This window comes from Mustelus asterias, chromosome 2, assembly GCF_964213995.1.
Source record: "Mustelus asterias chromosome 2, sMusAst1.hap1.1, whole genome shotgun sequence".
Taxonomy (NCBI): domain Eukaryota; kingdom Metazoa; phylum Chordata; class Chondrichthyes; order Carcharhiniformes; family Triakidae; genus Mustelus; species Mustelus asterias.
In genome coordinates this window covers 80,611,829-80,639,545 of record NC_135802.1, presented here as the reverse complement: position 1 = coordinate 80,639,545, position 27,717 = coordinate 80,611,829, and the positions used below count along the sequence as shown (strand labels likewise).

Below are 27,717 nucleotides of genomic sequence, written 5' to 3'. Positions count from 1 at the left end.
CAACACTAGGAGCATCCGGAATAAGGTGGGTTAGCTTGTAGCATGGGTTGGTACCTGGGATTTCGATGTTGTGGCCATCTCGGAGACATGGATAGAGCAGGGACAGGAATGGTTGTTGCAGGTTCCAGGGTTTAGATGTTTCAGAAAGTGCAGGGAAGGTGGTAAAAGAGGGGGAGGTGTGGCATTGTTAGTCAAGGACAGTATTACGGTGGCAGAAAGGACATTTGATGAGGATTCGTCTACCGAGGTAGTTTGGGCTGAGGTTAGAAACAGGAAAGGAGAGGTCACCCTGTTAGGAGTTTTTTTAAATAGACCTCCGAAAAGTTGAGATATAGAGGAAAAGATTGCAAAGATTATTCTGGATAGGAGCGAAAGTAACAGGGTAGTTGTTCTGGGGACTTTAACTTTACAAATATTGACTGGAAAAGCTATAGTTCAAGTACTTTAGAGGGGTCAGTTTTTGTTCAATGTGTGCAGGAAGGCTTCCTGACACAGTATGTAGATAGACCAACAAGAGGCGAGGCCACATTGGATTTGGTACTGGGTAATGAACCAGGCCAGGTGTTAGATTTGGAGGTAGGTGAGCACTTTGGTGACGGTGACCACAATTCGATTACGTTTACCTTAGCAATACCAAAGGGCAAGAGTTATAGCTGGGGGAAAGGAAATTATGATGCGATTAGACGAGATTTAGGTGGCATAGGTTGGGGGAGGAAACTGCAGGGGATGGGCACAATTGTAATGTGGAACTTGTTCAAGGAACAGCTACTACACGTCCTTGATAAATATGTACCTGTCAGGCAGGGAGGAAACAGTCGTGTGAGGGAACCGTGGTTTACTAAGGAGGTTGAATCTCTTGTGAAGAGGAAGAAGGAGACTTATGTAAAGGTGAGACGTGAAGGCTCAGTTAGGGCACTTGAGAGTTACAAGTTAGCCAGGAAGGACCTAAAGAAAGAGTTAAGAAGAGCCAGGAGGGGACATGAGAAGTCTTTGGCAGGTAGGATCAAGGAAAACCCTAAAGCTTTTTATCGGTATGTCAAAAGTAAAAGAATGACTAGGGCAAGATTAGGGCCAGTCAAGGACAGTAGTGGGAAGCCGTGCGTGGAGTCTGAAGAGATAGGGAGAGGCACTAAATGAATATTTTTCGTCGGTATTCACACAGGAGAGGGACAGTGTTGTCGAGGGGAGTACTGAGATGCAGGCTGTTGGACTGGACAGGATTGAGGTTCATAAGGAGGTGGTGTTAGGAATTCTGGAAAGGGTAAAAATAGATAAGTCCCCTGGGCCGGATGGGATTAATCCTAGGATTCTCTGGGAGGCTAGAGAGGAGATTGCAGAGCCTTTGGCTTTGATCTTTGTGTCGTCATTGTCTACAGGAACAGTGCCAGAAGACTGGAGGATAGCAAATGTTGTCAACTTGTTCAAGAAGGGGAGTAGGGTCAACCCTCGTAATTATAGACCGGTGAGCCTTACTTCTGTTGTGGGCAAAGTTTTGGAAAGGATTATAAGAGATAGGATTTATAATCACCTAGAAAGGAATAATTTGATTAGGGATAGTCAGCACGGTTTTGTGAAGGGTAGGTTGTGCCTCACAAACCTTATTGAGTTCTTTGAGAAGGTGACCAAAGAGGTGGATGAGGGTAAAGCGGTTGATGTGGTGTAAGTGGATTTCAGCAAAGCGTTTGATAAGGTTCCCCATGGTAAGCTTTTGCAGAAAATACAGACACATGGGATTGAGGGTGATTTAGTGGTTTGGATCAGGAATTGGCTCGCTGTAAGAAAACAAAGGGTGGTGGTTGATGGGAAATATTCATCCTGGAGTTCAGTTACTAGTGGTGCACCGCAAGGATCTGTTTTGGGGCCACTGCTGTTTGTCATTTTTATTAATGACTTGGATGAGGGCGTGGAAGGATGGATTAGTAAATTTGCGAATGACACTAAAGTTGGTGGAGTTGTAGACAGTGCGGAGGGAAGTGGCAGGTTACAGAGGGACATAGATAAGCTGCAGAGCTGGGCTGAGAGGTGGCAAATGGAGTTCAATGCGGAAAAGTGTGAGGCGATTCACTTTGGAAGGAGCAACAGGAATACAGAGTACTGGGCTAATGGTAAGATACTTGGTAGTGTGGATGAACAGAGGGATCTGGGTGTCCATGCGCATAGATCCCTGAAAGTTGGCACCCAGGTTGATAGGGTTAAGAAGGCGTACGGTGTGTTAGCTTTTATTGGTAGAGGGATTGAGTTTCGGAGCCAGGGGGTCAAGCTGCAACTGTACAAAACTCTGGTGCGGTCGCACTTGGAGTATTGTGTACAGTTCTGGTCGCTGCATTATAGGAAAGATGTGGAAGCGTTGGAAAGGGTGCAGAGGAGATTTACCAGGATGTTACCTGGTATGGTGGGAAGATCGTATGAGGAAAGGCGGAGGGGCTTGAGGTTGTTTTCGTTAGAGAGAAGAAGGTTAAGAGGTGACTTAATAGAGGCATACAAGATGATCAGAGGATTAGATATGGTGGATAGGGAGAGCCTTTTTCCTCGGATGGTGATGGCTAACACGAGGGGAAATAGCTTTAAATTGAGGGGTGAGAGATATAGGACAGATGTTAGAAGTGGGTTCTTTACTCAGATTAGTAAGGGCGTGGAATGCCCTGCCTGCAGCAGTAGTGGACTTGTCAACATTAAGAGCATTCAAATGGTTATTGGATAAACATATGGATGATATTGGAATAGTGTAGATTAGAGGGGCTTTAGATTGGTTTCACTGGTCGGCGCAACATCGAGGGCCGAAGGGACTGTACTGCGCTGTAATGTTCTATGTTCTATATTCTTCGCTATTAACCACCCTGCCAACCTTGGTGCCATCTGCAAGTTATTTTCCAATCCTTCACATACCTCAGCCTTGGCTCTGAGGGCGAACATGGTGGGCTTGGGGAATGGAGTGGAAGAGGGCTCTGAGGATACAGTTGCCTTGGGGGAATGGAAATATGGAAGAGGGCTCAGAAGGAGGACACATGGTGCGGTTGGGGTCTGGAAGAGTGGAAGAGGGCTTCAAGGGAGGACGCAGGGAAAGGTTAAAAGCATGGAAGTGTGAACTGTGAAGGATCTGGCATCTTGGGTATGTATGAAGGGTGGATCTTGCGTCTAAAAGTCAAAGTACTGACTGGCAGAAGAAATCTTCACATCCTCCCAGGGAGCAGTCTTCCACTTCATCATTCCCCTGTTCAAATCTCCCACTCCCCTCATCCCAGACTTGCCCTTCCCAGTGCCGATCCTCCACGAATGCTGCCATTGTCCTGCTCCCTTCTCATGCGCCTTACGAGTTCAACAAAAGACAACAGCTGCTCACCTCAGACACAAGTGCACAAAACCAATTGATGCATGCTGCCTTTAAACAAACGTAAACCAGGTACCACTGACTTAATGTTGACCTCTTTTTAGGGAAATTCACTATGATTAATTTCAAATATTTTAATATAATGAGTACTTATTGCATATAAAACATAGTACAAGTAGGAACCCACCATGGTACTGTTAGGCCTGACCCATCACTGCTGGCTTGCTCAAGTCAGCCTGCCCACTAAATTTCTCGCCCCTAAAGTGTTCACCAAATTCTGCCCTGTGCTTCTAGTTTTAAAGCCCAGGTTCCCATATGCCTTAGCCATTTTTCAGCTTGCCTTGCTATCTTCAACAATTTGTACACCTACATCCCCAGGTCCTTCTGCTCCTGCACCCCTTTAAAAATTATATCCTTTATTTAAATTGCCTTTAATTCTATCAAAATGTTTCACTCGACATTAAATTTTATCTGCCACATCTGCCCATTCCACCTGCCTACGTTCTTTTGATGTTTATACTCCTTGCAGTTCACGACAAATTGTGCATCATTTGCAAATGTTGACATTGTTTCCTGCACCCAAGCCTAGGTCATTAATATAGATCTTGAAAAGCAGTGGCCCTAAAAGCAGAGCCTGGGAAACCCCCACGATACACACTCCTCCTAAAAAACAATTTGTTTCTTGTCACTTAGTGAATTTCAGATCCATACAACCCCTGTCCCTTTTATTCTGTGGACTTCAATTTTGCTGACAAGCCTATTATGTGTCACTGTCAATCCTTTTGAAAGTCCACATACACCACTTCAAGCACATTAATCAACCCTCTCTATTATTTAATCAAAAAACTCAGTTAAATGATTTACCACTTACAAATCCAGGCTGGCTTTCCTTAATTAACCCATCTTTGTCCAAGTGACTTAATTTTTCAGATCCTTCTTCTAGTAGTTTTCCCATGTTCTCCAAGGTTAAACTGACTGACAAGTATTTGCTGGATTTATCCCGTCACCCTTTTATGAACTGGAGTGTAACATTTGCAGTTCTCTGGCACCAACCCCATACTAAGGAGGATTGCAGTTTCCTCCTTACTTCCTTTAGTAGCCTCAGATTAATCTGATCAACTCCAATGACTTGACAATTTTAAGTACAGCCAGCCTTTCTTATAACATATCACATTAACTTTGAGCTCATACAGTGCCTTAACCACATCACCTTTCACTGATTTTGGCAGCATGATCTTCCTTGCTAAAGAGAGATAGAAGAGCTTGTTTCTTGGCTCAGCCATGCCCCTCTGTGTCTGTGTGTGCAAATTCCCTTTTGGATCCTTAATTGACCCTACTCTTTTTAACCACCTTTTTATGTTGGTTGCCAGTCTCTTATACTCCCTTTGCTGCTCTTAACTCTGTTTTTGCTTGCCCATGTCCCAATCTTTCTATATTCAGCTTGGCTCTCACTTGTATCATCAATCTGAGCTCATACAGAGCCTTGTTCTACAAATCTTACTGTCCATCTTTCCCTTCATCCTGGAGCTCTGGCTTTGCTTGTCCTCCTTTCCCGTTATGGCAATGTACCTCAACAGTATCGAAGCAATCTATACTTTAGAGACAGTTTTACTGGCCAATCTCTGATTCCAGTTTACCTGGGTCAGATTTATTCTCATCCATTGAATTTGTCCTTCCCGATTAATTATTTTTACTCTAGATTGCTCTTTGTCCTTTTCGATCGCTAACCTAAATCTTACAATACTATGATCACTGTCCCCTTAATATTTTTTTTCCCACATTAGACTTCAAACATACTGCCTTATAAAATTCTTCAGGAACTTTTCCCCCCGCTACCCTTTGCGATATGTATCACAGTCTATATTAGGATAATTAAAACCTTTCTAATTTTCTTGCAAACTTGTTCCTTTATATCATTTTCACTAAGTGGTGGTCTACAGAATACACACAGTAGCGTGATGATACTTCTACAGTTTTGCATCACTAACCAAATAGATGCTGCCCATGACCCCTATCAAACATCCTCTTTCTGCAGGACTGTGTTATCTTCAATCAATACTGCCAACCCTCTTCCTTTCCTGAACACCCCTGCCCTTTTTTGAGCCGGGTCTCCATTATCACCATAAAAATCACACTCCACATGTGGCTACTTGCGCCGGCAGCTGACCAACCTTACTAACTCCACTCCATGCATTCTCATACAAGCACTACTAACCTCATTTTATTCCCTCTTAGTCAGGTATTAGGTGGGATCAGAGCATTTATTACTCTAGTGTTGTTTGTCTCTCCCAATTCTTCGTACACTATTTTCTTCTCCAATGTCACCTTCTGGTTCTCATCCCATTGCCAAGTTAGTTCAAATCCTCCTCAATACGACTAGGAAATTGTCCTGCACGAACATTCGAGTCCTCGAATGGTGTCAGGAGATCAGGAAGGCATAATAGCTAGTGCTGGGCCCGGATTGGGAAGAAAGTTTCAAAGAATCTTCTCCTACCTAAAACATTCATCTCTGTCCTTTGGTTATATAGTTGGAGTGTGTTTGCCAAGTAGAGGTGTCCCAAAATTTTACAATAATTTATTTCCAGCTTCTAAAAGCTCAACATTTCAAAATGATTAGACTGTCCGATATTATTTATGCAGCATGTTTAAGAAATTAGGTAGGAGCCTAAAAAATATTTTTAACCTGGACATCCGGTGCAACCATTGAAATTTTCCCAGATTCCCGATAGCCGTAACATCATACGGGTTAGTTTTTGGTCTAACTTCGGACCTCCTGACACCATATTAAACGTTTATTCGTCAGAATCACACTGCAGTCAATAGTATGTGTATCTACCCTTAGTAGGATCGCTGATTAAAGAGGGAAGACCTTGGGAAAGAGCCAATTCAAACTGTAAGCCTTCAATCAGCATGGTCTTGTAGAGAATTTGAAAAATCTCAGTTGGATACTTTCCAGGCCATCTCCTCAACAAGAATCCAATTTCAGACTGTTCCACACTCTCAATGCCAGGCACATAGTTAATATCCAAAACAGCTGGCATCCCTCCAGTTGAGCAATCAAACTCCAGCCAGAAGCCAACCTCAAGGCTAGATGCCAGTAAATTTTAGACATCAGAAGTATAATGAACTAAATCTGGCAGAGTGGTCATAGTAAGGTTCACGTCTCAACTGGTAGATGTGTGGATTTTGCTTTTGTCAATAGTGAAATGATGGTCAGGTTTTAACAAAAATTTACCAGCTTTGTTGCATTTAAAGCAAGAAACATTAAAATGCCGGTATTTTGCCTTAATTTTATTTAGTTGCATGCAATGCTTTGAAAACTGCATGACTTTTGAACTGTTGCCCTATAAGCATCAGAGGCAGCCATTCGATGCCAGCAACATCCCTTCAACCACAAGATTAATTATTGCTGAGCAGTTTCCCTTGGTAACGTGGTTGAAAAAGATTATTGGCTAGATTTTCTGGTCCCACCCACCATAGAAATCGTACTGGGCAGGACAGAAAACACGGCGATCATTTAAAGGTCCGTTGACCTTGAGCAGGAATTTCCAGTTTTGCCCGCATGACAGGAAAATCCCGCCAAATGAAAAATGTTACTCCATGGAACTCTTGCTACAGGAAGTGCAGCAAAGGAGGGGGAGCCCACCTTCATGTCAAATCAGAGGTGAAAGTTGCTTGAAGTGAGAGCATAGAGTGAATTGAGTCAGCTTGGGAACAAATGACCAATGTGTGTTATCCAGAGTACCAAAATAAAAGCACCCACTATTGACTACATTGCTTTACTTCACAGAATTGTTAGAGCAGGAGGCCATTTGGTCCATCATGTCTATACAGGCTCTCCAAACAAGCATCATGACTTAGCGCCATTCCCCTGCAAATTGTTTCCATTCAAATAACCATCTAATGCCTCGATTGAACCTGCCTCCACCACACTTCTAGACAATGCATTCCAGATGCGAACAACATGTGAAAAGGTTTTTCTTACATTCTATTATATAAACAGTTTAAACCTGTTCCCTCTCGGTTCTTGATCCTTTTACGAGCAGGAGCAGCAGTTTCTCCCTATTTACTCCAAGGGATTTACTGGAGGGATGCCAGCCCCCTCACGATCATCTCTATCAAACCTCCTCTTAGTCATCTCCTCTTTAAGGAGAACAGTCCCAACCTCTCCAATCTATCCTCCTACCAGAAGTTTCTCATTCCTGGAACCCTGGATGCTGTAGAGAATTGAAATCTGAGGATGGCCCATTTCACGCTTTGGAAGCAATACATGACGCTTCTATCAAAGAAAAATCTAAAAGGATGAAATTGAAACCACTTTATTGATCTATGTTTTGAACTAGCTTCAGCACAAATTTCTTCGATCTCTACCCAAACTAAACCATATCCCGTATTTTAGCAAGATGATCTAATTAGGAAAGAAATAATTGACACAGCAGCAACATCCAATGTCAGTTACAACGCAATGATGGAAGTTATTCAAATAAAGCCAACATAATAGTTTTGATTCAGTTATAAATATTATGCAAAATTGGTGGATATCAGAACATGAATAAGGTAAGAGATGAAGGCAGTTAGAAAGGGCCTTACTTTGCTCAGCTGCTGTGAAATTGGTGCATATCAGTATTATTCTTAATTAACAGCAGATACCCATAACATAGTATGCTATAAAATGGTACATTACCCTAATCTTAAAATGACAACTTTGACTCAATGATAGTAATTTTGCTTTTCAGTCAGAAGGTTGAGGGTTCAAACTTTGTTCCAGAGACTTCTGATCACAATGTAAGCCTCTGCTTCGGTGTAGGGAGACTGCTGCCTTTCATAGGAAACGTTCTTGCACAGATGTAAAAAAATTCATAGCATTTCTCAAAGAGGCGGCTTCCTGGCGTATTTACCAACAGTACCATCAAAACAGATAATCTGTCCCAGAACCAGAAATGCAGAGTATCAATCAGGATGCGGAATGATGGAGTTTAACATCCACAAACTATATCACCCTCAAGACCTTCTATAAAGACATCAGAACATACAACATTTTTTGCCAACTGGAAGTACTGAAAATTGAGCTTATGCTGAATGTCATCAACGGCTTTCCAAACAAAATAAAGTATGAAACAATGAACTTGGCAACTAACTAAATGAGATAAACTATTTGCTATTTAGGCCTGTGATTTTATCTTAATCTGAGATTATAGAATTTCTAAATATTTGAATTAAGAGGAAAAAAAGACCTTTAAATGTGTTTCAGGCACATATTCACCACTTTGGTCAACTGATTAGCACAATGCAATACGGAGGTCAGAATCAAGTAGTTAAGCAATTACTTGCATAGATCATTTAATGCACAAAATAAAAATTTGTACCAAGAATGAGATTTAGAATCAGATAAAGGAAAACATTCTAATCTTGAACGTATTTAATCCACTCACCAGTAAAACAGAATGTCCGACATCTCACTTGATAAATTATCCACCTGAAATTGATCCATTTGTCTTAAAATCACAGACAAACTCCATCATTAAACACTGTTTCATTCAACTGAAACTAATCTTTTGTGCGAGACTGTTACAGATTGAGATTTTGTAGCCTGTTCTTTAAAAGGTTATATTAAACAATCGGTTCTCATATACATCCATATATTAGATCTATTTCATTAGTAAACCTTGATTTTTGCTCTAATTTCTTCAAAAACATATATATATATACTGACCAAAGGGGAGGGGGGTGCAGAGGTAACGAAATCAATGGCAGAGGAGAGGGAGCGAGTGCAAGTGAATGAGGGCATTCAAGTAGTTAAAGGAGTAGAGGGCGAGGGAGAGGTTGATAGCACTTCATCAAATCGGGTCCAGATAAAAGCTGGAATAAAAACACTTTGCCTGAATGCAAGAAGCATTCGGAACAAAGTTAATGAGTTGATGGTGCAAATCAGCACTAATGGGTACGATCTAGTGGCCATTACAGAAACGTAGCTGCAGGGAGACCAGGACTGGGAGATGAATATCCAGGGGTATCAGGCATTTAGGAAGAATAGACAGGAAGGAAAAGGTGGTGGGGTAGCTCTGTTAATAAAAGATAATATCAGGGTAGTAGTGAGGGATGACATAGGCTCTAAGGAACAAAACGTGGAATCGTTATGGGTAGAGATAAGGAATAGTAGGGGGAGAAAGACACTAGTAGGCGTGGTCTATAGGCCCCCAAATAATAATGTTGAGGTGGGGAGGGCTATAAACAAGCAAATAATGGATGCGTGCAAAAACGGAACGGCAATAATCATGGGGGACTTCAACCTGCATATTGATTGGCTGACTCAAGTTGGAAGGGGTGGGATGGAGGAAGAGTTCTTAGAATGCTGTCGGGATAGTTACCTTGAACAGTATGTTACAGAACCGACGAGGGAACGAGTTATCTTAGATCTGATAATGTGTAACGAGGTAGGTAGAATTAAGGATGTTCTTGTGAAGGACCCTCTTGGGTCAAGTGATCACAATATGGTCGAATTTGTGGTACAAATGGAAGAGGAGAAAGTAGGGTCCCATACCAGTGTCCTCTGTTTGAACAGAGGGAAGTACGATAGGATGAGGGCTGAATTGGCTAAGGTGGACTGGGAGAGCAGACTGGTAGGTAGGACAGCTGAGGAACAGTGGAGGATTTTTGAGATCCTTTACAGTACTCAGCAACAATATATTCCGGTGATAAAGAAGGGTTGTAAGAAAAGGGATAACCAGCCGTGGATAACGAAGGAAATTAAGGAGAGTATTAAATTAAAGACCGATGCGTACAGAGTGGCCAAAAATAGTGGAGAATCGGAAGATTAGGAAAACTTTAAGAAACAACAAAGAACGACTAAGAAAGCGATAAAGAAAGGAAAGATAGGTTATGAAGCTAGGCTAGCTCTAAATATAAAAAATGATAGTAAAAGCTTTTACAAATATATAAAAAGGAATAGAGTGGCAAGAGTGAATGTTGGACCCTTGGAGGATGAGAGGGGGGATTTAATAGTGGAAAATGAGGAAATGGCTGAAACTTTAAATAAGTTTTTTGTGTCGGTCTTCACGGTGGAAGACACAAATAGTTTACCGAATATTAACGATAGAGGGTTGGTAGGAGGAGAGGTACTCAATACAATTAATGTTACCAGGGAGGCAGTGCTTGGTAGACTAACGGGACTGAAGGTATACAAGTCCCCGGGCCCGGATGGAATGCATCCCAGGGTACTGAAAGAAATGTCAGAGGTAATAGCGGATGCGTTAGCGGTTATTTATCAAAATTCGTTGGATTCTGGGGTAGTGCCGGCAGATTGGAAAACGGCTAATGTTACGCCGCTGTTTAAAAAAGGAAATAGACAAAAGGCGGGTAACTACAGGCCGGTTAGCTTAACGTCTGTAGTTGGGAAAATGCTGGAATCCATCATTAAAGAAGAAATAGCAGGCCATCTGGATAACAATGGTTCGATTAAGCAGACGCAGCATGGATTCATGAGGGGAAAGTCGTGCTTGACGAACTTGTTGGATTTTTATGAAGATGTGACTAGTGCGGTTGACGGAGGGGAACCGGTGGATGCGATGTTTTTGGATTTCCAAAAGGCATTTGATAAGGTGCCTCACAAAAGGTTGCTGAAGAAGATTGGGTCACACGGAGTTGGGGGTAGGGTGTTAGCGTGGATTGGGGATTGGCTATCCGACAGGAAGCAGAGAGTCGGAATAAATGGGTGCTTTTCTGGTTGGCAGATGCTAACTAGTGACGTGCCGCAGGGATCGGTACTGGGGCCTCAACTATTTACCATTTATATAGACGATCTGGAGGAGGGGACTGAGTGTAGGGTAACAAAGTTTGCAGACGACAAAAATAATTGGAAAAGTGAATCGTGTGGAGGGCGTAGAAGATCTGCAGGGAGATTTGGACAGGCTGAGTGAGTGGGCGAGGATCTGGCAGATGGAGTATAACGTTAACAAATGCAAGGTTATTCACTTTGGAAGAAATAATAGCAAATTGGATTATCTAAATGGAAAGAAATTACAACATGCTGCTGTGCAGAGGGACCTGGGGGTCCTTGTGCATGAGACGCAAAAACCCAGTCTGCAGGTGCAACAGGTGATCAAGAAGGCAAATGGGATGTTGGCCTATATCGCAAGGGAGATAGAATATAAAAGCAGAGATGTCTTGCTGCATCTGTACAGGACATTGGTGAGACCGCAGCTGGAATACTGTGTGCAGTATTGGTCCCCTTATTTGCGGAAGGATATATTGGCCTTGGAGGGAGTGCAGAGAAGGTTCACCAGGTTGATACCAGAGATGAGGGGTGTAGATTATGAGGAGAGACTGAGCAGATTGGGTTTGTATTCGTTGGAATTTAGAAGGCTGAGGGGGGATCTTATAGAGACCTATAAGATAATGAAGGGGCTGGATAGGGTAGAGATGGAGAGATTCTTTCCACTTAGAAAGGAAACTAGAACTAGAGGGCACAGCCTCAAAATAAAGGGGCGTCAGTTTAGGACAGAGTTGAGGAGAAACTTCTTCTCTCAGAGGGTGGTGAATCTCTGGAATTCTCTGCCCACTGAAGTGGTGGAGGCTACCTCGTTGAATATGTTTAAATCACAGATAGATGGATTCCTGATCGTTAAGGGAATTAGGGGTTATAGGGATCAGGTGGGTAAGTGGAACTGCTCCACTTCAAATCAGCCATGATCTTATTGAATGGCGGGGCAGACTCAAGGGGCTAGATGGCCTACTCCTATTTCTTATGTTATGTTCTTAGAATGTTATATGTCACATGCGTACTGCGCCATTTCATCCAGCTTTGAATGGTTTGACAGAGTGAGCTGTTCAAACTCTAAAAAGGAGGGATTGGAGAGAATGGCAGGTGATACATCGAGCAGAAAACTCTCAAGATTTTTATTCCAGTATTGTATCACACCATAATCCACAACCGGGCTCTCTCTAGCAGAATTGCTGTTGGGTAGAAAGCCAAAGTCTCATCTGCATCTGTTTCATCCAGGTCTTAGAACAAAAAAGAGCAGGAGATAAGAGAAGCAGAAGGAAGGACACAACTACCACATCAAAAGAGAAGAAACTGGATGATCAGGTTCACATCAGGAACTTTGGTAGTAACCAGAGGTGGTTACCATTATGACTCTGAAACAGTTTCAGAGTCAATCACCATTACAGATAACATGGCAGAAGGTAATGATCCTGTGGGTGTTCACCAGGAAGTGGTTCCTGTGTTTCCAGGTTTGCTAGTTGACTCTGCTGGGGGACGAAAGAGGAATGTACAGAATCGCAATCTAACTCTTCACCTACAATTCCAGATCAACCATTACAAGATTCACCAGTGGTATTGTGTAGGTTCCAAGCAACCGCAAAGCTCCTAACTCATTAGTTAAGATATTACTTTCATTGTATTTCTGTTCCAATGGAGATTAAAAGGTCTTTACATTCCATTCCATGCCCCCTCCATTCCAACTCTGACCTTCACCCACCCTATTGGCCACTCATACTCCATGCCAACTTGTCGCCTTTCCATGCTCATTATTCAGATTTACTCCATTGTTGGGTGTAGAACTAAAACGCTGTTCGTAAAGGCCCACGGGAGCAGGAATTGGCATAGAGGTGGTATAAAATGTATGGGGATAGGAGATGTGAGGGTTGAGGGTCACAATACAACAACCAAGAGCAAGCCTTTTAGCTAACTTGCCTCAGCACTCGGCTGCACCCCTGATCATATATCTATGTCTGTTGAGGATTTGGAGCATGTGCAGGCTTTACAATCTGCAAGAGGGTGATCTGTTTTACTAGAGCTCCTCTTTTCATAGTTTTTAAAGAAAGCCGCCATAGTTCCAGATGACCATAGGCTGCTCTCCTCTGAAGGGGAGAGTTGACTGGTGGTGATTTAACTCAAGGATCACCCCCGGGAAATGATGATGATGATACCGAGTAGAGTCAGGTCTGTCATCCCAGGAACCAGAACGTATATGATCAGGAGGTGCAGCCAAGTGCTGCCGCAAGTTAGCTAAAAGGCTTGCTCTTGTTTGTTGTATTGTGACATTTTAGACCCTCAACCCTCATATCTCCTATCCCCATACATTTTATACCACCTCTATGCCAATTCCTGCTCCCATGCACCCCATGGCCCTTTATAACCCTCAGGCTAACTCATACCAATCCACGGCCTTTCCGTGCCTATTCAACTGCCCCCATGGCCTCAATACCAACCTATGGCCTTGCATGCCTTCAACCACTCTTATGGATTCTTACAGCTCCTAGTCCAACTCAAAGCCAACTCATGTGCCCCACCCAATGGCTCCTCATACTCCTCCATGCCAACTCATGGCCTATCCAAATCTATTCACCCAACATACACTATGTACAAAACAATAGTGTAAAGTATTGATGGGGTGTGTGGAATGCTCAGAAAAAACATTCACAAATTTTCATTTGAAATAAAACTACTGTTCCTAAAACCCTATTACAGAGTAAACAGAAAAAAAAATATCCACTTAAAATGTCAATCAAGCAAAGTTACAGTTCTCTCCAGCTGTCAGTGCATAGTGAGATAATTATTTTATGAGGCTGGTATCTTTTACTGTGATCTCTCTTGTCAATGTCTCAATATTTATTTGCAGAAGATTAAGAGTTGTGAAGTGTTTAAAGCCTCTGTTACTGATACTTTAATGCTCTATTTAATCGACACTTTAAGAACAGCATTTTAATTCTACACCTGACAATGGAGTAATTCTGAAGAATGAGCATGGAAAGGTGACAAGTTAACATGGAGTATACGAGTGGCCAATGGGGTGGGTGCAGGTCAGAGTTGGAATGGAGGGGGCATGGAACGGAATGTAAAGACCTTAAACTTAGCTTTTAAATAGTTCCAAATTCAGACTATGGCTTACGACTCCGCTAGAGTCCATGAACCAAACATCATGGAGAAGCTGACTCAACTCCACAAAAATTGCAAGGGGCTAGGAGATGCTTACTCCTGCAATGGAGCCAGCCAGATTGAGTGTATAGGGTATGGATTCTCTAACCACACACTCATCATGCACAAGCGAAAATTGGGGGGCCCTACCTGCCATGTTTAAATGGTTCAAGAGATGTTCCAACTCCACAAAAATCCAGGTCAACTGCTAGTAAAGTTACATACCTTCAGAAATATAGTTCTCAGTTCAACTGCATTTGCTTTCTTGGTCAAATTCAACTGTGGAAAAATAAAACGCTGTTAACAAATTACAAAGCAGCAGCACTCAACTTCATTGTTCAACTTATCAGATAAAGTTACAAAAAGAAAGTTACATTTATATAAATACAAGTTAAAAGGATGGGTTTTGACATTCTTAAAAGGAGCAAACCGAGGCAGAGGCAATTAGCAGGGCAATTCAAGAATAGGATCAAAACAGGTCAAGACTGCCACTGGTAGGGTGAATATCTGGCAGCATGGGTCAGAGAGCCATGAGGACTGAAGAAAGCAAAAAGGATTTCAACAGTGACAACTCCCCTTTTAGGTGATAAGCCCATAAGACATCGGAGCAGAATTAGGCCACTCGGACCATCAAATCTGCGCCGCCATTCAATCATGGCTGATATTTTTCTCATCCCCATTCTCCTGCCTTTTCCCCATAACCCATGATCCCCTTATTAATCAGGAACCTATCTATTTCTGTCTTAAAGACACTCAATAACCTGGCCTCCACAGCCTTCTGCGGCAAAGAGTTCCACAGATTCACCACTCTCTGGCTGAAGAAATTCTTCATGTTTTAAAGGATCATCCTTTAATCTGAGGTTGTACCCTCTGGTTCTAGTTTTTCCTATAGTGGAAACATCCTCTCCACGTCCACGCTATCCAGGCCTTGCAGTATCCTGCAGATTCCCCCCATCCGTCGAAACTCCAATGAGTTTTGGGAAGACATGTCTGACAAATCTATTAGAGTTCCGAGAAGGTAACAAGGAAGTTAGATAAAGGAGAACCAGTGGACATGATTTATTTAGATTTTCAGAAGGCCTTTAAAAAGGTGCCAAATAGGAGACTGTTAAATAAGTTAAGAACCCATGGTGTTAAGGGCAAGATCCTGGCATGGATAGAGGATTGGCTGACTGGCAGAAGGCAGAGAGTGGAGATAAAAGGGGTCTTTTTCAGGATGGCAGCCGGTGACCAGTGGTGCGCCTCAGGAGTCAGTGCTGGGACTACAACTTTTCACAATATACATTAACGATTTGGAAGAAGGAACTGAAGGCACTGTTGCTAAGTTTGCAGATGATACAAAGATTTGTAGAGGGACAGATGGTATTGAGGAAGCAGGGGGGCTACAGAAGGACTTGGACAAGGTGGTGGCAGATGGAATACAATGTGGAAAAGTGTGAGGTTATGTACTTTGGAAGGAGGAATGGAGGCATAGACTATTTTCTAAATGGGAAATGCTTAGGAAATCAGAAACACAAAGGGACTTAGGAGTCCTTGTTCAAGATTCTCTTAAGGTTAATGTGCAGGTTCAGTCGGCAGTTAGGAAGGCAAATGCAATGTTAGCATTCATGTCGAGAGGGCTAGAATAGAAGAGCAGGGATGTACTGAGGCTGTATAAGGCTGGTCAGACCCCATTTGGAGTATTGTGAGCAATTTTGGGCCCCGTATCGAAGGAAGGATCTGCTGGTCTTGGAAAGGGTCCAAAGGAGGTTCACAAGAATGATCCCTGGAATGAAGAGCTTGTCATATGAGGAACAGTTGAGGACTCTGGTCTGTACTCATTGCAAGGCCTGGATATAGTGGACATGGAGAGGACGTTTCCACTAGTAAGAAAAACTAGAACCAGAGGGCACAACCTCAGGTTAAAGGGATGATCCTTTAAAACAGAGATGAGGAAGAATTTCTCCAGCCAGAGAGTGGTGAACCTGTGGAACTTTTTGCCGCAGAAGGCTGTGGAGCCCAGGTCATTGAGTGTCTTAAGACAGAGATAAATAGGTTCTTGATTAATAAGGGGATTAGGGGTTATGGGGGAAAGGCAGGAGAATGGGGATGAGAAAAATATCAGCCATGATTGAATGGTGGAGCAGACTCGGTGGTCCAAGTGGCCTAATTCTCCTATGTCTTATGGTATAGACTCAGAGTCCTCAGGCGTTCCTCATACGACAAGCTCTTCATTCCAGGGATCATTCTTCTGAACGTCCTCTGGATGTTTTCCAAGGATAGCACATCATTCCTTAGATGCGGGACCCAAAATTGCTCAATATTCCAAATGGGATCTGACCAGAGCCTTATACAACCTCAGAAGTACATCTCTGCTCTTGCATTCTAGCCCTCTCGACGTGAATGCTAACATTGCATTTGCCTTCCTAACTGCCAACTGAACCTGCACGTTAACCTTAAGAGAATCTTGAACAAGGACTCACAAGTCCCTTTGTGTTTCTGATTTCCTAAGCATTTCCCCATTTAGAAAATAGTCTATGCCTCCATTCCTGCTTCCAAAGTGCATAACCTCACTTTTCCACATTGTATTCCATCTGCCACTTCTTTACCCACTTTCCTAGCCTGTCCAAGTTGTTCTGCAGCCCCCCTGCTTCCTCAATACTATCTGTCCTCTACAAATCTTTGTATCATCTGCAAACTTAGCAACAGTGCCTTCAGTTCCTTCTTCCAAATCGTTAATGTATATTGTGAAAAGTTGTGGACCCAGCACCAACCCGAGGCACACCACTAGTCACCGGCTGCCATCTTGAAAAAGACCCCTTTATCCCCACTCTCTGCCTTCTGCCAGTCAGCTAATCCTTTATCCATGCCAGGATCTTACCCTTAACACCATGGCCTCTTAACTTATTTAATAGTCTCCTATGCGGCACCTTGTCAAAGGCCTTTTGGAAATCTAAATAAATCATGTCCACTGGGGCGGCACGGTAGCACAGTGGTTAGCACTGCTGCTTCACAGCTCCAGGGACCTGGGTTCGATTCCCGGCTTGGGTCACTGTCTGTGTGGAGTTTGCACGTTCTCCTCGTGTCTGCGTGGGTTTCCTCCGGGTGCTCCGGTTTCCTCCCACAGTCCAAAGATGTGCGGGTCAGGTTGATTGGCCATGCTAAAATTGCCCTTATGTGTAGGTTAGAGGGATTAGTGGGTAAATATGTAGGGATATGGGGGTAGGACCTGGGTGGGATTGTGGTCGGTGCAGACTCGATGGGCCGAAGGGCCTCTTTCTGTACTGTAGGGTTTCTATGATATCTCTATGGTTCTCCTTTATCTAACTTCCTTGATACCTCCTCAAAAGAACTCTAACAGATTGGTCAGACATGACCTCCCCTTGACGAAGCCGTGCTGACTCAGTCTTATTTTATCAGGCACTTCCAAGTGCTCTGCGACCGTGTCTTTAATAATGGACCCTAAAATCTTGCCAATGACCGAAGTCAGGCTAACCGGCCTATAATTTCCCGTCTGCTGCCTCCCTCCCTTCTTAAACAGCAGTGTTACATTCGCTACTTTCCAGTCCTCTGGGACCCTCCCAGCCTCCAGTGATTCCTGAAAGATCACCACCAATGCCTCCAGCATTTCCCCAGTTACCTTTTAAAACCTTGGGGTGTAGTCCATCCGGTCCAGCTTCAGTTTCCCCAGAGCCTTCTCCTTAGTGATGGCCACTACACTCAACTGTGTCCCCTTATTCTCCTGGAGCTCTGGCATCCCACTGGTGTCTTCCACCATGAAGACTGATGCAAACTATTCAGTTCCTCTGCCATTTCTTTGATACCCATATCTTAGTTGCAATGTTTCAGAAAAACATGCAGCTTCAGATTATTGACCTGAATTATTAAATATGCTTCTCTCTCCAAAGATGTTACCAGACCAACTGAGTATTTCCAGCATATTTTGTTTTTTTATGCTGTCTGTTTCTGTGTATTCATTTCAGTACAAAGGCTGCAACTTCCGAATTAACTCCAGGATTTTCTACCCAAAATATTTGTGAACCTCAAACTCCTCCCAGGAGGCGACTATATTTTGGACTTCAAGCGTATCTGCATCAGCTGGAATCACACAGGGATAATCATTTCTTCAGATCTGCACTCCATCCTATTAATGCTTGTACAGCATTTGAAATTCCAGGAAAGGAATACACTACCACTCAGAATATTTAAAATTAACACTCCAGCAAAGTAATAACCAAAAGAGATTCTGACAGTATTAATTGTTTGAGCGCAAACTGATTTTATCTTGCTGTTAACTGTAATTAATTTAGAAAGTTAAAGCAAGACTCTAGAAAAAGTCTCAACAATGGGCTTGAAGATGGATTTGAACCTGTGTCCCCACAGCATTAGTCTGGGCCTCTGGATTACTAGTTCAGTATCATTATGCCATTTCTCCCCATGAAGTATGAGTGACTGTACTTGACTTCAAGCTGCATTTGACAAGTGTAATGTCAAAGTGCCCTAGCAAAACTGAAGTCAAAGGGAAAACTCTTCACAGGCTGGAGTCACAAAGGAAATGGATGTGATTTTTGGAAGTAACTGATCTCAGCTCCAAGATACTGCTGCAGGAGTTTCTCAAGCAATGTTCTGGGCCAAACCATCTTTGCCTGTTTCAGGGTCAATGCCCTCCCATCTAATGCAAGATCAGAGATGGAATGTCCATTGATAATTGCTCAGTTCCATTAGCAACTCCTCAGATCATGAAACGGTCCATACTTGGTTGGAACAAGAACCGGACAATAATCAAGCTTCGGCAGTTGGTGCCAAATGATATTCACACCACACAAGTGCAAGGCGATGACCACCTTCAACAAAAAAAGTCTAACCATCTCTCCTCGACATTCACTGGTATTGCTATCAAATCCCCATTAACATCCTGAGGTCACTGTGTCCAGAAGCTTAACTGGGCCAGCCACACAAATACTCTCACTACAAGAGCAGATCAAAAGGTGGAAATTCTGCTGTGAGCCACTCACCTTCGGACTATGCAAAGCCTCACGACAATCCACTATAATGAACATTCTCTTCTTCCCTGAATGAGCACTGGTCCAAAAACAATTACAGCAAGAAGTCTCACAACACCAGGTTAAAGTCCAACAGGTTTATTTGGTAGCAAATACCATAAGCTTTCGGAGCACTGCTCCTTCGTCAGATGGAGTGGAAATGTGCTCTCAAACAGTGCACAGACACAGAAATCAAGTTACAGAATACTAATTAGAATGCAAATCTCTACAGCCAGCCAGGTCTTAAAAGGTACAGACAATGTGGGTGGAGGGAGCATTCAACACAGGTTAAAGAGATGTGTATTGTCTCCAGACAGAACAGCTAGTGAGATTCTGCAAGACCAGGGGGAAAGCTGTGGGGGTTACTGATAATGTGACATAAATCCAACATCCCGGTTTAGGCCGTCCTCATGTGTGCGGAACTTGGCTATCAGTTTCTGCTCAGCGACTCTGCGCTGTCGTGTGTCGTGAAGGCCGCCTTGGAGAACGCTCATCTGAAGATCCAAAGCTGAATGCCCGTGACTGCTGAAGTGCTCCCCCACAGGAAGAGAACAGTCTTGCCTGGTGATTGTCGAGCGGTGTTCATTCATCCGTTGTCGTAGCGTCTGCATGGTTTCCCCAATGTACCATGCCTCGGGACATCCTTTCCTGCAGCGTATCAGGTAGACAACGTTGGCCGAGTTGCAAGAGTAGGTACCGTGTACCTGGTAGATGGTGTTCTCACGTGAGATGATGGCATCCGTGTCGATGATCCAGCACGTCTTGCAGAGGTTGCTGTGGCAGGGTTGTGTGGTGTCGTGGTCACTGTTCTCCTGAAGGCTGGGTAGTTTGCTGCCGGCAATGGTCTGTTTGAGGTTGCGTGGTTGTTTGAAGGCAAGAAGTGGAGGTGTGGGGATGGCCCTGGCGAGATGTTAGTCTTCATCAATGACATTTTGAAGGCTCCGGAGGAGATGCCGTAGCTTCTCCGCTCCGGGGAAGTACTGGACGACGAAGGGTACTCTGTCCACCGTGTCCCGTGTTTGTCTTCTGAGGAGGTCAGTGCGGTTTTTCGCTGTGGCGCGTCGGAACTGTTGATCGATGAGTCGAGCGCCATATCCTGTTCTTATGAGGGCATCTTTCAGCGTCTGGAGGTATCTGTTGCGATCCTCCTCATCCGAGCAGATCCTGTGTATTCGAAGGGCTTGTCCGTAGGGGATGGCTTCTTTTACGTGTTTAGGGTGGAAGCTGGAGAAGTGGAGCATCATGAGGTTATCCGTGGGCTTGCGGTACAGTGAGGTGCTGAGGTGACCGTCCTTAATGGAGATGGAACCCCCACAGCTTGCCCCCTGGTCTTGCAGAATCTCACTAGCTGTTCTGTCTGGAGACAATACAAAGAACAAAGAACAGTACAGCACAGGAAACAGGCCCTTCGGCCCTCCAAGCCTGTGCCGCTCTTTGGTCCAACTAGACCAATACACATCTCTTTGTGTTGAATGCTCCCTCCACCCACATTGTCTGTACCTTTTAAGACCTGGCTGGCTGTAGAGATTTGCATTCTAATTAGTATTCTGTAACTTGATTTCTGTGTCTGTGCACTGTTTGAGAGCACATTTCCACTCCATCTGACGAAGGAGCAGTGCTCCGAAAGCTTATGGTATTTGCTACCAAATAAACCTGTTGGACTTTAACCTGGTGTTGTGAGACGTCTTACTGTGTTTACCCCAGTCAAACGCCGGCATCTCCACACCAAAAACAATTGAGCAGCTCAAAATCATCCAGGACAAAGCAGCCCAATCGATTGACACATCACACACAATATTAAACATTCAATAATGTATCCTTCACTGGCGCATCATGGCTGCAGTGTAACATCTATAAGACTCCCTGCAGCAAATAATGAAACCTTCAAAAGTGCCTTGCAAATTAGAGATTTCTATCAGCAAGAAAGGCAATAGCAGGCAGCATATGAAAATACCAAAAACTCAAGCTCCACTCCAAGTCATTCAACACCCTGACCTGGAACCAAATCACTGTTCCTTTACTGTTGTCAGGGTGAAATACCGGAATTCCGTCTCTAACAGCACCGTTGGTGAACCTACACTACATGGACTGCAACAGTTGAAGGCAGCAGCTCACCACCACATTCTCAAGACTTTAGCGATGGGCAATAAATGCTGGCCTAACCAGTAATACTTGAATCCCAGGCAACAAAAAATAAATTGAATTTTATTTCCCATTTATCCACCCACTTTGCAAGTCTACTTATGCCCGTCTGTATTTGTTACAATCTCCATTATGTGCTTCACAGATCCCCCCCATCCCAAATTTGGCATAATTTCAAACAATTTTCTGCCTTCAATTTCTGAGTACAAAACATGTATACAGTGATCAAAGCTCCAAGCATGGATCCCTGAAGACTACTTTCTCCCAGTCTGAGAAAGTTGCCCAAACTTCTACTCTCTTTTCACTGTATATTCGCTATCTTTCAATCTATTCTGCTACGAGGGCCCCGATTCCACACACTGGCCTTCATCATGAACATCTTATGTGGTAACTTATTGAGCGCTTTTTAAAGACCACGTATGCTAACTCCAGTGCAATACCATAACATATTCTGTTATTTGTTCAAATAATTCAATAAGGTTGGTTAAGTATGAACTTCCCTTTAGAAACCTGTATTATTTATTATATCTCTGTATATTTTGCTATCCTGTCTTTAAGCAAAGATTTTATGAGACCATTTGGTTCATCATATCTGTACCGGCTCTCTGCAAGATCAAATTATTTGGTGCCATTCCCTGCAACCCTGCACATTCTTGCTTTCCAGATAAGTCTAATTCCCTTTTAAACACTTCCTTTTGAACCTGCCTCCACCACACACTCAGACAGTGCATTCCAAACTCCACCACACACTCAGACAGTCCAAAGATGTGCAGGTTAGGTTGATTGGCCAGGTTTTTTAAAAATTGCCACTTAAGAGTCCTGGGATGCGTAGGTTAGAGGGATTAGTGGGTAAAATATGTGGGGGTAGGGCCTGGGTGGGATTGTGGTCGGTGCAGACTCGATGGGCCGAATGGCCTCCTTCTGCACTGTAGGGTTTCTATGATTCCATGATTCTATGATTCCAGACCTTAACTATTCACTGCGTGAAAGTTTGTCATATTGCCTTTACCTCTTTTCACAATTACTTTAAATCTGTGCTGCCTCGTTCTTGATCTCTTCATGAATGAGAACAGTTTCTCCCATCTACTCTTCAAGGCATCGCATGATTTTGAATACTTCAATCAAATCTCCTGTCTTTTCTCCAAGTAAAACAGTCCTAACTTCATGACTAAAATCCTTCATTCCAGGAACCACTCGCGAATCTTTTCTGCACTCTCCAACGTCTTTACATCTTCATGTAGTGCAGCACCCAAAACCACACGCATCACTCTAGCTGTGGCCAAACTAGTGACTTATACAAGCTCAACATAATCTTGTTGTTCTTATACTCCATGTGCCTTATATGACACTATGCTTTATTAACTGCTCTCTCAACCTGCCCTGCCACCTTCAATGATTACTGCACAGGACCCTCTGCTCCTGCACTTCCTTTAGAATTGTACCTTTTATTTTAACCTCGTCTATGTTCTTCCTATCAAAATAAATAACTTCACATTTCTCCACATTGTACTTCAGCTGCTGCTTGCCTGCCCATTGCATCAATCTATGTATTTTAAAGTTCTATGCCGTCCTCACAGTTCACAATGCTTCCAAGTTTCACATCATCTGCAAATTTTGAAATTAGTAATATGTAACAGGAAGAGAAAGGGTCCAATGCTGGCCCCTGGGGAAAGCTACTACAAACCTTCAACCACCATACATTAACTATACTTTGTTTCCTATTTCTGAACCAATTCTATGTCATTACTGTCCCTTTTATTCCATGAGCTATAATTTCTCAAGTCTGTTGTGCGACACTATCAAATGCTTTATGGAAGTCCACATCACCAGCATTTCCTTCATCAGCCCCCTCTGTTAACTCTTCAAAAAACTCCAACAAATTAGTGAAGCATGATTTTCCCTTAAGAAATCCAAGCTGGCTTTCCTAATTAACCTGGCATTTGCCCATCTGACTATTAATTTTTCCCAATTTAATGTTTCTAGAAGTTTCTTTATCATGGACGTTAAATCGACTAGTCTGTAATTGCTTGGTTTATCTTGGGCCCTTTTTTTAAGCAAGAGTGGCACGTTTTCAATTCTCCAGTCCACTAGGACCATCCTTGCGTCTACATAAAACTGAACACTTATGGCCAGTGCCTCTGTAATTTCCACTTACTTCCCCAAGTATCCTTGGATTCATCTCATCCGGTCCTGCTGTACTTTCGACTTTTAAATATAGACAGCCTATCCAATACCTCCATCAATTTTAAACCTTTCTAGTGTCTGAATTACCTCTTCCTTCCCCATGGTCTGAGTAGCATCATCTTCCTTGGTAAAGACATGCAAATTATTCATTTATCTCAGCTTTGCCCTCCACCTTCTTGTCCAAATCCCTCTTTTAGTCCCTAATCATTTCTCGAGTACATAACAAGGGGTGTTATGCAAGGGGCTCTGTCCCAGGGCAGGTATGGGAGAAATTTAGCACAAATGCTGGGCAATAAGCTCATACTGAACAATTCTAGTTTCAGAGTGATGTAGGCCTCCTTCCTCTCCTTACCCCAGGTCCTCCTCACCTACTGTTTTTCCACCTCTGAACAGCGGACTCTCTATAATGCAATGTTAATGTTGCAAATTGAACAAACCACAACAATGCACCGCAAATGATCTCGGGCATATTGTCATCCTTTTCTGTTGATGCAAGTTATTGGCTCAGAATCTGCTGGCAACATGCCTATAATCAATTATGTATGCAAACGAAAACGGCAACTGCTGAAAAGCCACAATCTTTGCCCGGTTTCTTTACTTGGCCCTGGTAAGGATGGCATTTGTCACCTGCATAATCCAGCTGTGAAACGCAGCCTGGGAGATGTAGCTGATGTCCCCTGCTGCAATTTGAAGGCAAATAGTGGCGTTAAAAAAATCATTGTTGTTATGACCACTTGCATGGAATGCATCTCCAGTTCAGCAGCCATCAGATCTTATTGCAGGAGGATGCAGAGGCCTGCATAGAATAGAATCCCTACAGTGCAGAAGGAGGCCATTCGGCCCACCGGGCCTGCACCAACAGGTCTTATCCCCATAACTCCACGTATTTACCCTTCTAATCCCCCTGGCAATAAGGGTCAATTTAGCACAGCTAATTCACCAAACTTAGACATCTTTGGACGGTGGGAGAAACCCATGCAGACACAGGGGAGCGTGCAAACTCCACACAGACACTCACCCAAGGATCCCTTGGCACTGTGAGGTTGCAGTGCTGCCCAAGCACAAGCTTGCATGTAGAATCGCAGCCTTTTCCAGCATTGCCCCCTCAACCAGGTCCAAGAAACGATCTTGGCCCACAGATCCATTGTGTTGTGTATGGCCTCCTAAACACATCCCCATGCCACAATCTGAAAGCTGGAATTACACCTGATAAACAAGACAGCTCAAAATTCAGGGATTCAGCAAACTGAAGCCGAGAGCCTCTGAAGCAGTATAAAATAGGGCTACAAGAAGCCAACTCTTGGTTTTCTGTGGACTCAAGATTGTGCAAGGCAACTGTGATTTTAGGTTAAAATGCAATGGAGTCAGGTATATCATTGGAGTGCACTATAGACTTTTTTTTTAAAACGTACCCTAGAACAGGCAACTGATATGCAGTCAGAAGCAAGTCAGTTAAAATGGTGGAGAACAGGAACAATGTTTCCTCTAAGTTGCATGGATGAGCAGCCATGCAGCAATTTGGAATGTGCTGCACAGAGAACAAACAGGTCACACACAAGCAATGTTCTCTTCAAGGTGTGCCTTCGCTTGTCCCTGCGTCCAAGTCCTAGAAGGACCACAGAGTGCAACAAGCGGGTCATGCACAACAAACAAAACTTGGAGGGAGCACTGGCAGGAAGGGTACATGGATGGCGCAGACATGATTTTGAGCCTCCAAATTGGATGTAACCTGTGAGGGAGGTGACTCTATTTGCCTGTCTCTCTTGCATGGATTTATTCATACCACCCAGGTAGCTCCAGCAAAGAAACATGTAGTGTCTGCCAGTGGTGCATTTGAGGTCTTCCACAACTGGTGTACACCAGCAGTCAGAGTGTGTAATAGTTGAGAAATAATGTTATATAATTGGACAACTGTTACAGCAGTTTAGGATAACCTGGGACTAAAAAGACCAATAGATCAGAATAGATTAATTTAGAGTGAATATTGCATAGAAACACATAACCACTGTTACTGATTTTAAACATACATTTTTGGAAGATTATATTCTGTATTAAAGCATACATCTTGGCCAATTACCCACTGCTTTAAGCATGATGGGATATAGCTAAGAAAGAGCCACATTCCTAGAAAACAATATAGCTGAGAGAAGTAAAGGAACTCTTATCAACACGGCCTTTAGAAAGTACAAGCTATCCAGACGGTAGAATGAATAGAGCAATACAATTTTCCCGATAAGAGGTTGACAGTGGGAAAATAAACTTTTGAACTCTACAGACTTACGTATGGGGTTGAACTTTTGGACTCTACAATCTATGTATTCTCATGCTGCCAGAAAGTAGAATGTTATTGGCCTAGGTAAATAATTCATGCTAAAATGATTAGCTCATGTCCAGCTAGGATGAGAAAAGAGGCAGGCAAATGATTTTTGAAAAATGTATAATTGTACTACTGATAACAATGCAATTAGAATAATTCGTGCTGCCCCAAATCATTCTCCCACATGTGGACCAGGGCAACACTAAAATATGTCTTCAACCAGAATTACTGTCTAAGTTCTTTGTATCTGAGCTGTAATTAATAAAGAGAAATCTCTCACATGAAAGCCAGCATAATACATAGGTCTACGAAAAGCTCCTAATACAAACTTCCTTCCTTTTGTATATTTTGGGTTTTATTAGTTGTGAACCTCTAAAAGGGGATACTTTTATTGCTTTATTTAGGTCCATGATCTAGAACCACTGAGTCACTCATTTTATGTATTCTTGCATGTTTTTTATATCACAATGTTTACCAAAAATATGCAAAACTCCTAATCACATGATTAATTATATGCATTCATAGAATTCTGAAAACCAGGGAAATATAAAACAGAAAACATACAGGCCTCACATAATCCTACTGTAATTAAGGTAATAAAAATGAGAAACCATTTAAGCCCTTATAAAGATGATGGGCAAAGGGACAACCAGATTTCATGTCTAACAACATTTGAAAGTTTAACTACATACACTAAAATACCAAGATAACAATGGAGGAGTTTTGTTTGATAAAAAAAACTCCCAAAAAATGTCATAGGAAGGATGGTTAATGCATGATGTTATGTCAGCTGTGACTCAGATGAGCACAGTCTTGCCCCTCAGTCACAAAGGTTCAAGTCCCAAACCTGGACTGGAGCACAAAAATCAAGGCTCACACACTCATGCAGTACCCACAGTCACTGTCCGTCTTTTTGATGAGATATTAAACCCCATTTCTTTTTTCAGGTGGATGTAAAAGATCCATGGTACTATTTTGAAGAAGAGCAGGGGAGTTCTCTCTGATGTCCTAGCCAATACTCATCGCCCAATCAACATTAACAAAGCAGATTTCCTGTTTGTTATCTGCTGCTTGCCGGAGTATGCTGTGTACAAATTAGCTATTATATTTTCTAAATTAGAACACAGTGGCTACATTTTAAAAGTATTGCATTCGCTGTAAAACGCTTTCAAGGTGGTCGTTAAAGGCACTACATAAACGTGAGCCTCTCTCTACGTAAACCATTAATCCTATTTATGAAAATCCATCCTCAATAAATGGAAGGAAGCAACTTAGCTTATTCCAACTCCTCAGTGATCAATGGGAGCCTAAGGGAAGAAACAGGGTGTTCTCAGTCCTCAGGCGAGGTACCGTTTACCGCCCCCGAAAGACGAAAAAAAAACTGTAACTTCAAAGACAACCAACTGAAGACCCAGGGCCCGCCCGCGGCCCATTTCCTACCCGACCCGGTCGTGATAATGGTGGGTAGAGCCAAGACTGAGTTCCGGCCCGGTCTATCTCACCTGCACCGCCATACTGGGCCTCCCTGCCAGCCTTCACCTCCCGGCACGTGCGCGCACACACCACGTGACCGCTCGACGGCGTTGAGGCGGCTAATCTCGTGCACCACGTGACCTTTCGCTGATTGGCCTGCGGGCTCGAGTGCCACGTGACAACTGGACAGCGATTGGCCGGCGGCCTCGGGCACCACGTGATCGCTCGATGGTGATTGGTCGGCGTGTGACAGCATCACAGTTGTGCCTGACTGCTGGAGGAAAGGAGGGAGATTTAAAAATAAAGAACAGCAAATGGCAAAGGGGAGGAGGGG

General features: G+C 43.2%; 1 protein-coding gene across 1 annotated transcript in view; it reads right to left on the bottom strand.

Moving 5' to 3' along the window:
* The window catches only part of slc25a13 (solute carrier family 25 member 13), a 237,838-nt gene extending 210,343 nt beyond the window's left edge, over positions 1-27,495 (bottom strand). The window contains exons 1-2 of the mRNA XM_078229409.1: positions 27,413-27,495; positions 14,472-14,525 (exon numbers count right to left, since the gene is read on the bottom strand). Coding sequence (XP_078085535.1) covers positions 14,472-14,525; positions 27,413-27,424 — 66 coding nt within the window. The 5' untranslated portion in view covers positions 27,425-27,495. The remainder of the gene's footprint in view (positions 1-14,471; positions 14,526-27,412) is intronic.
* Positions 27,496-27,717: the final 222 nt, after the last annotated feature.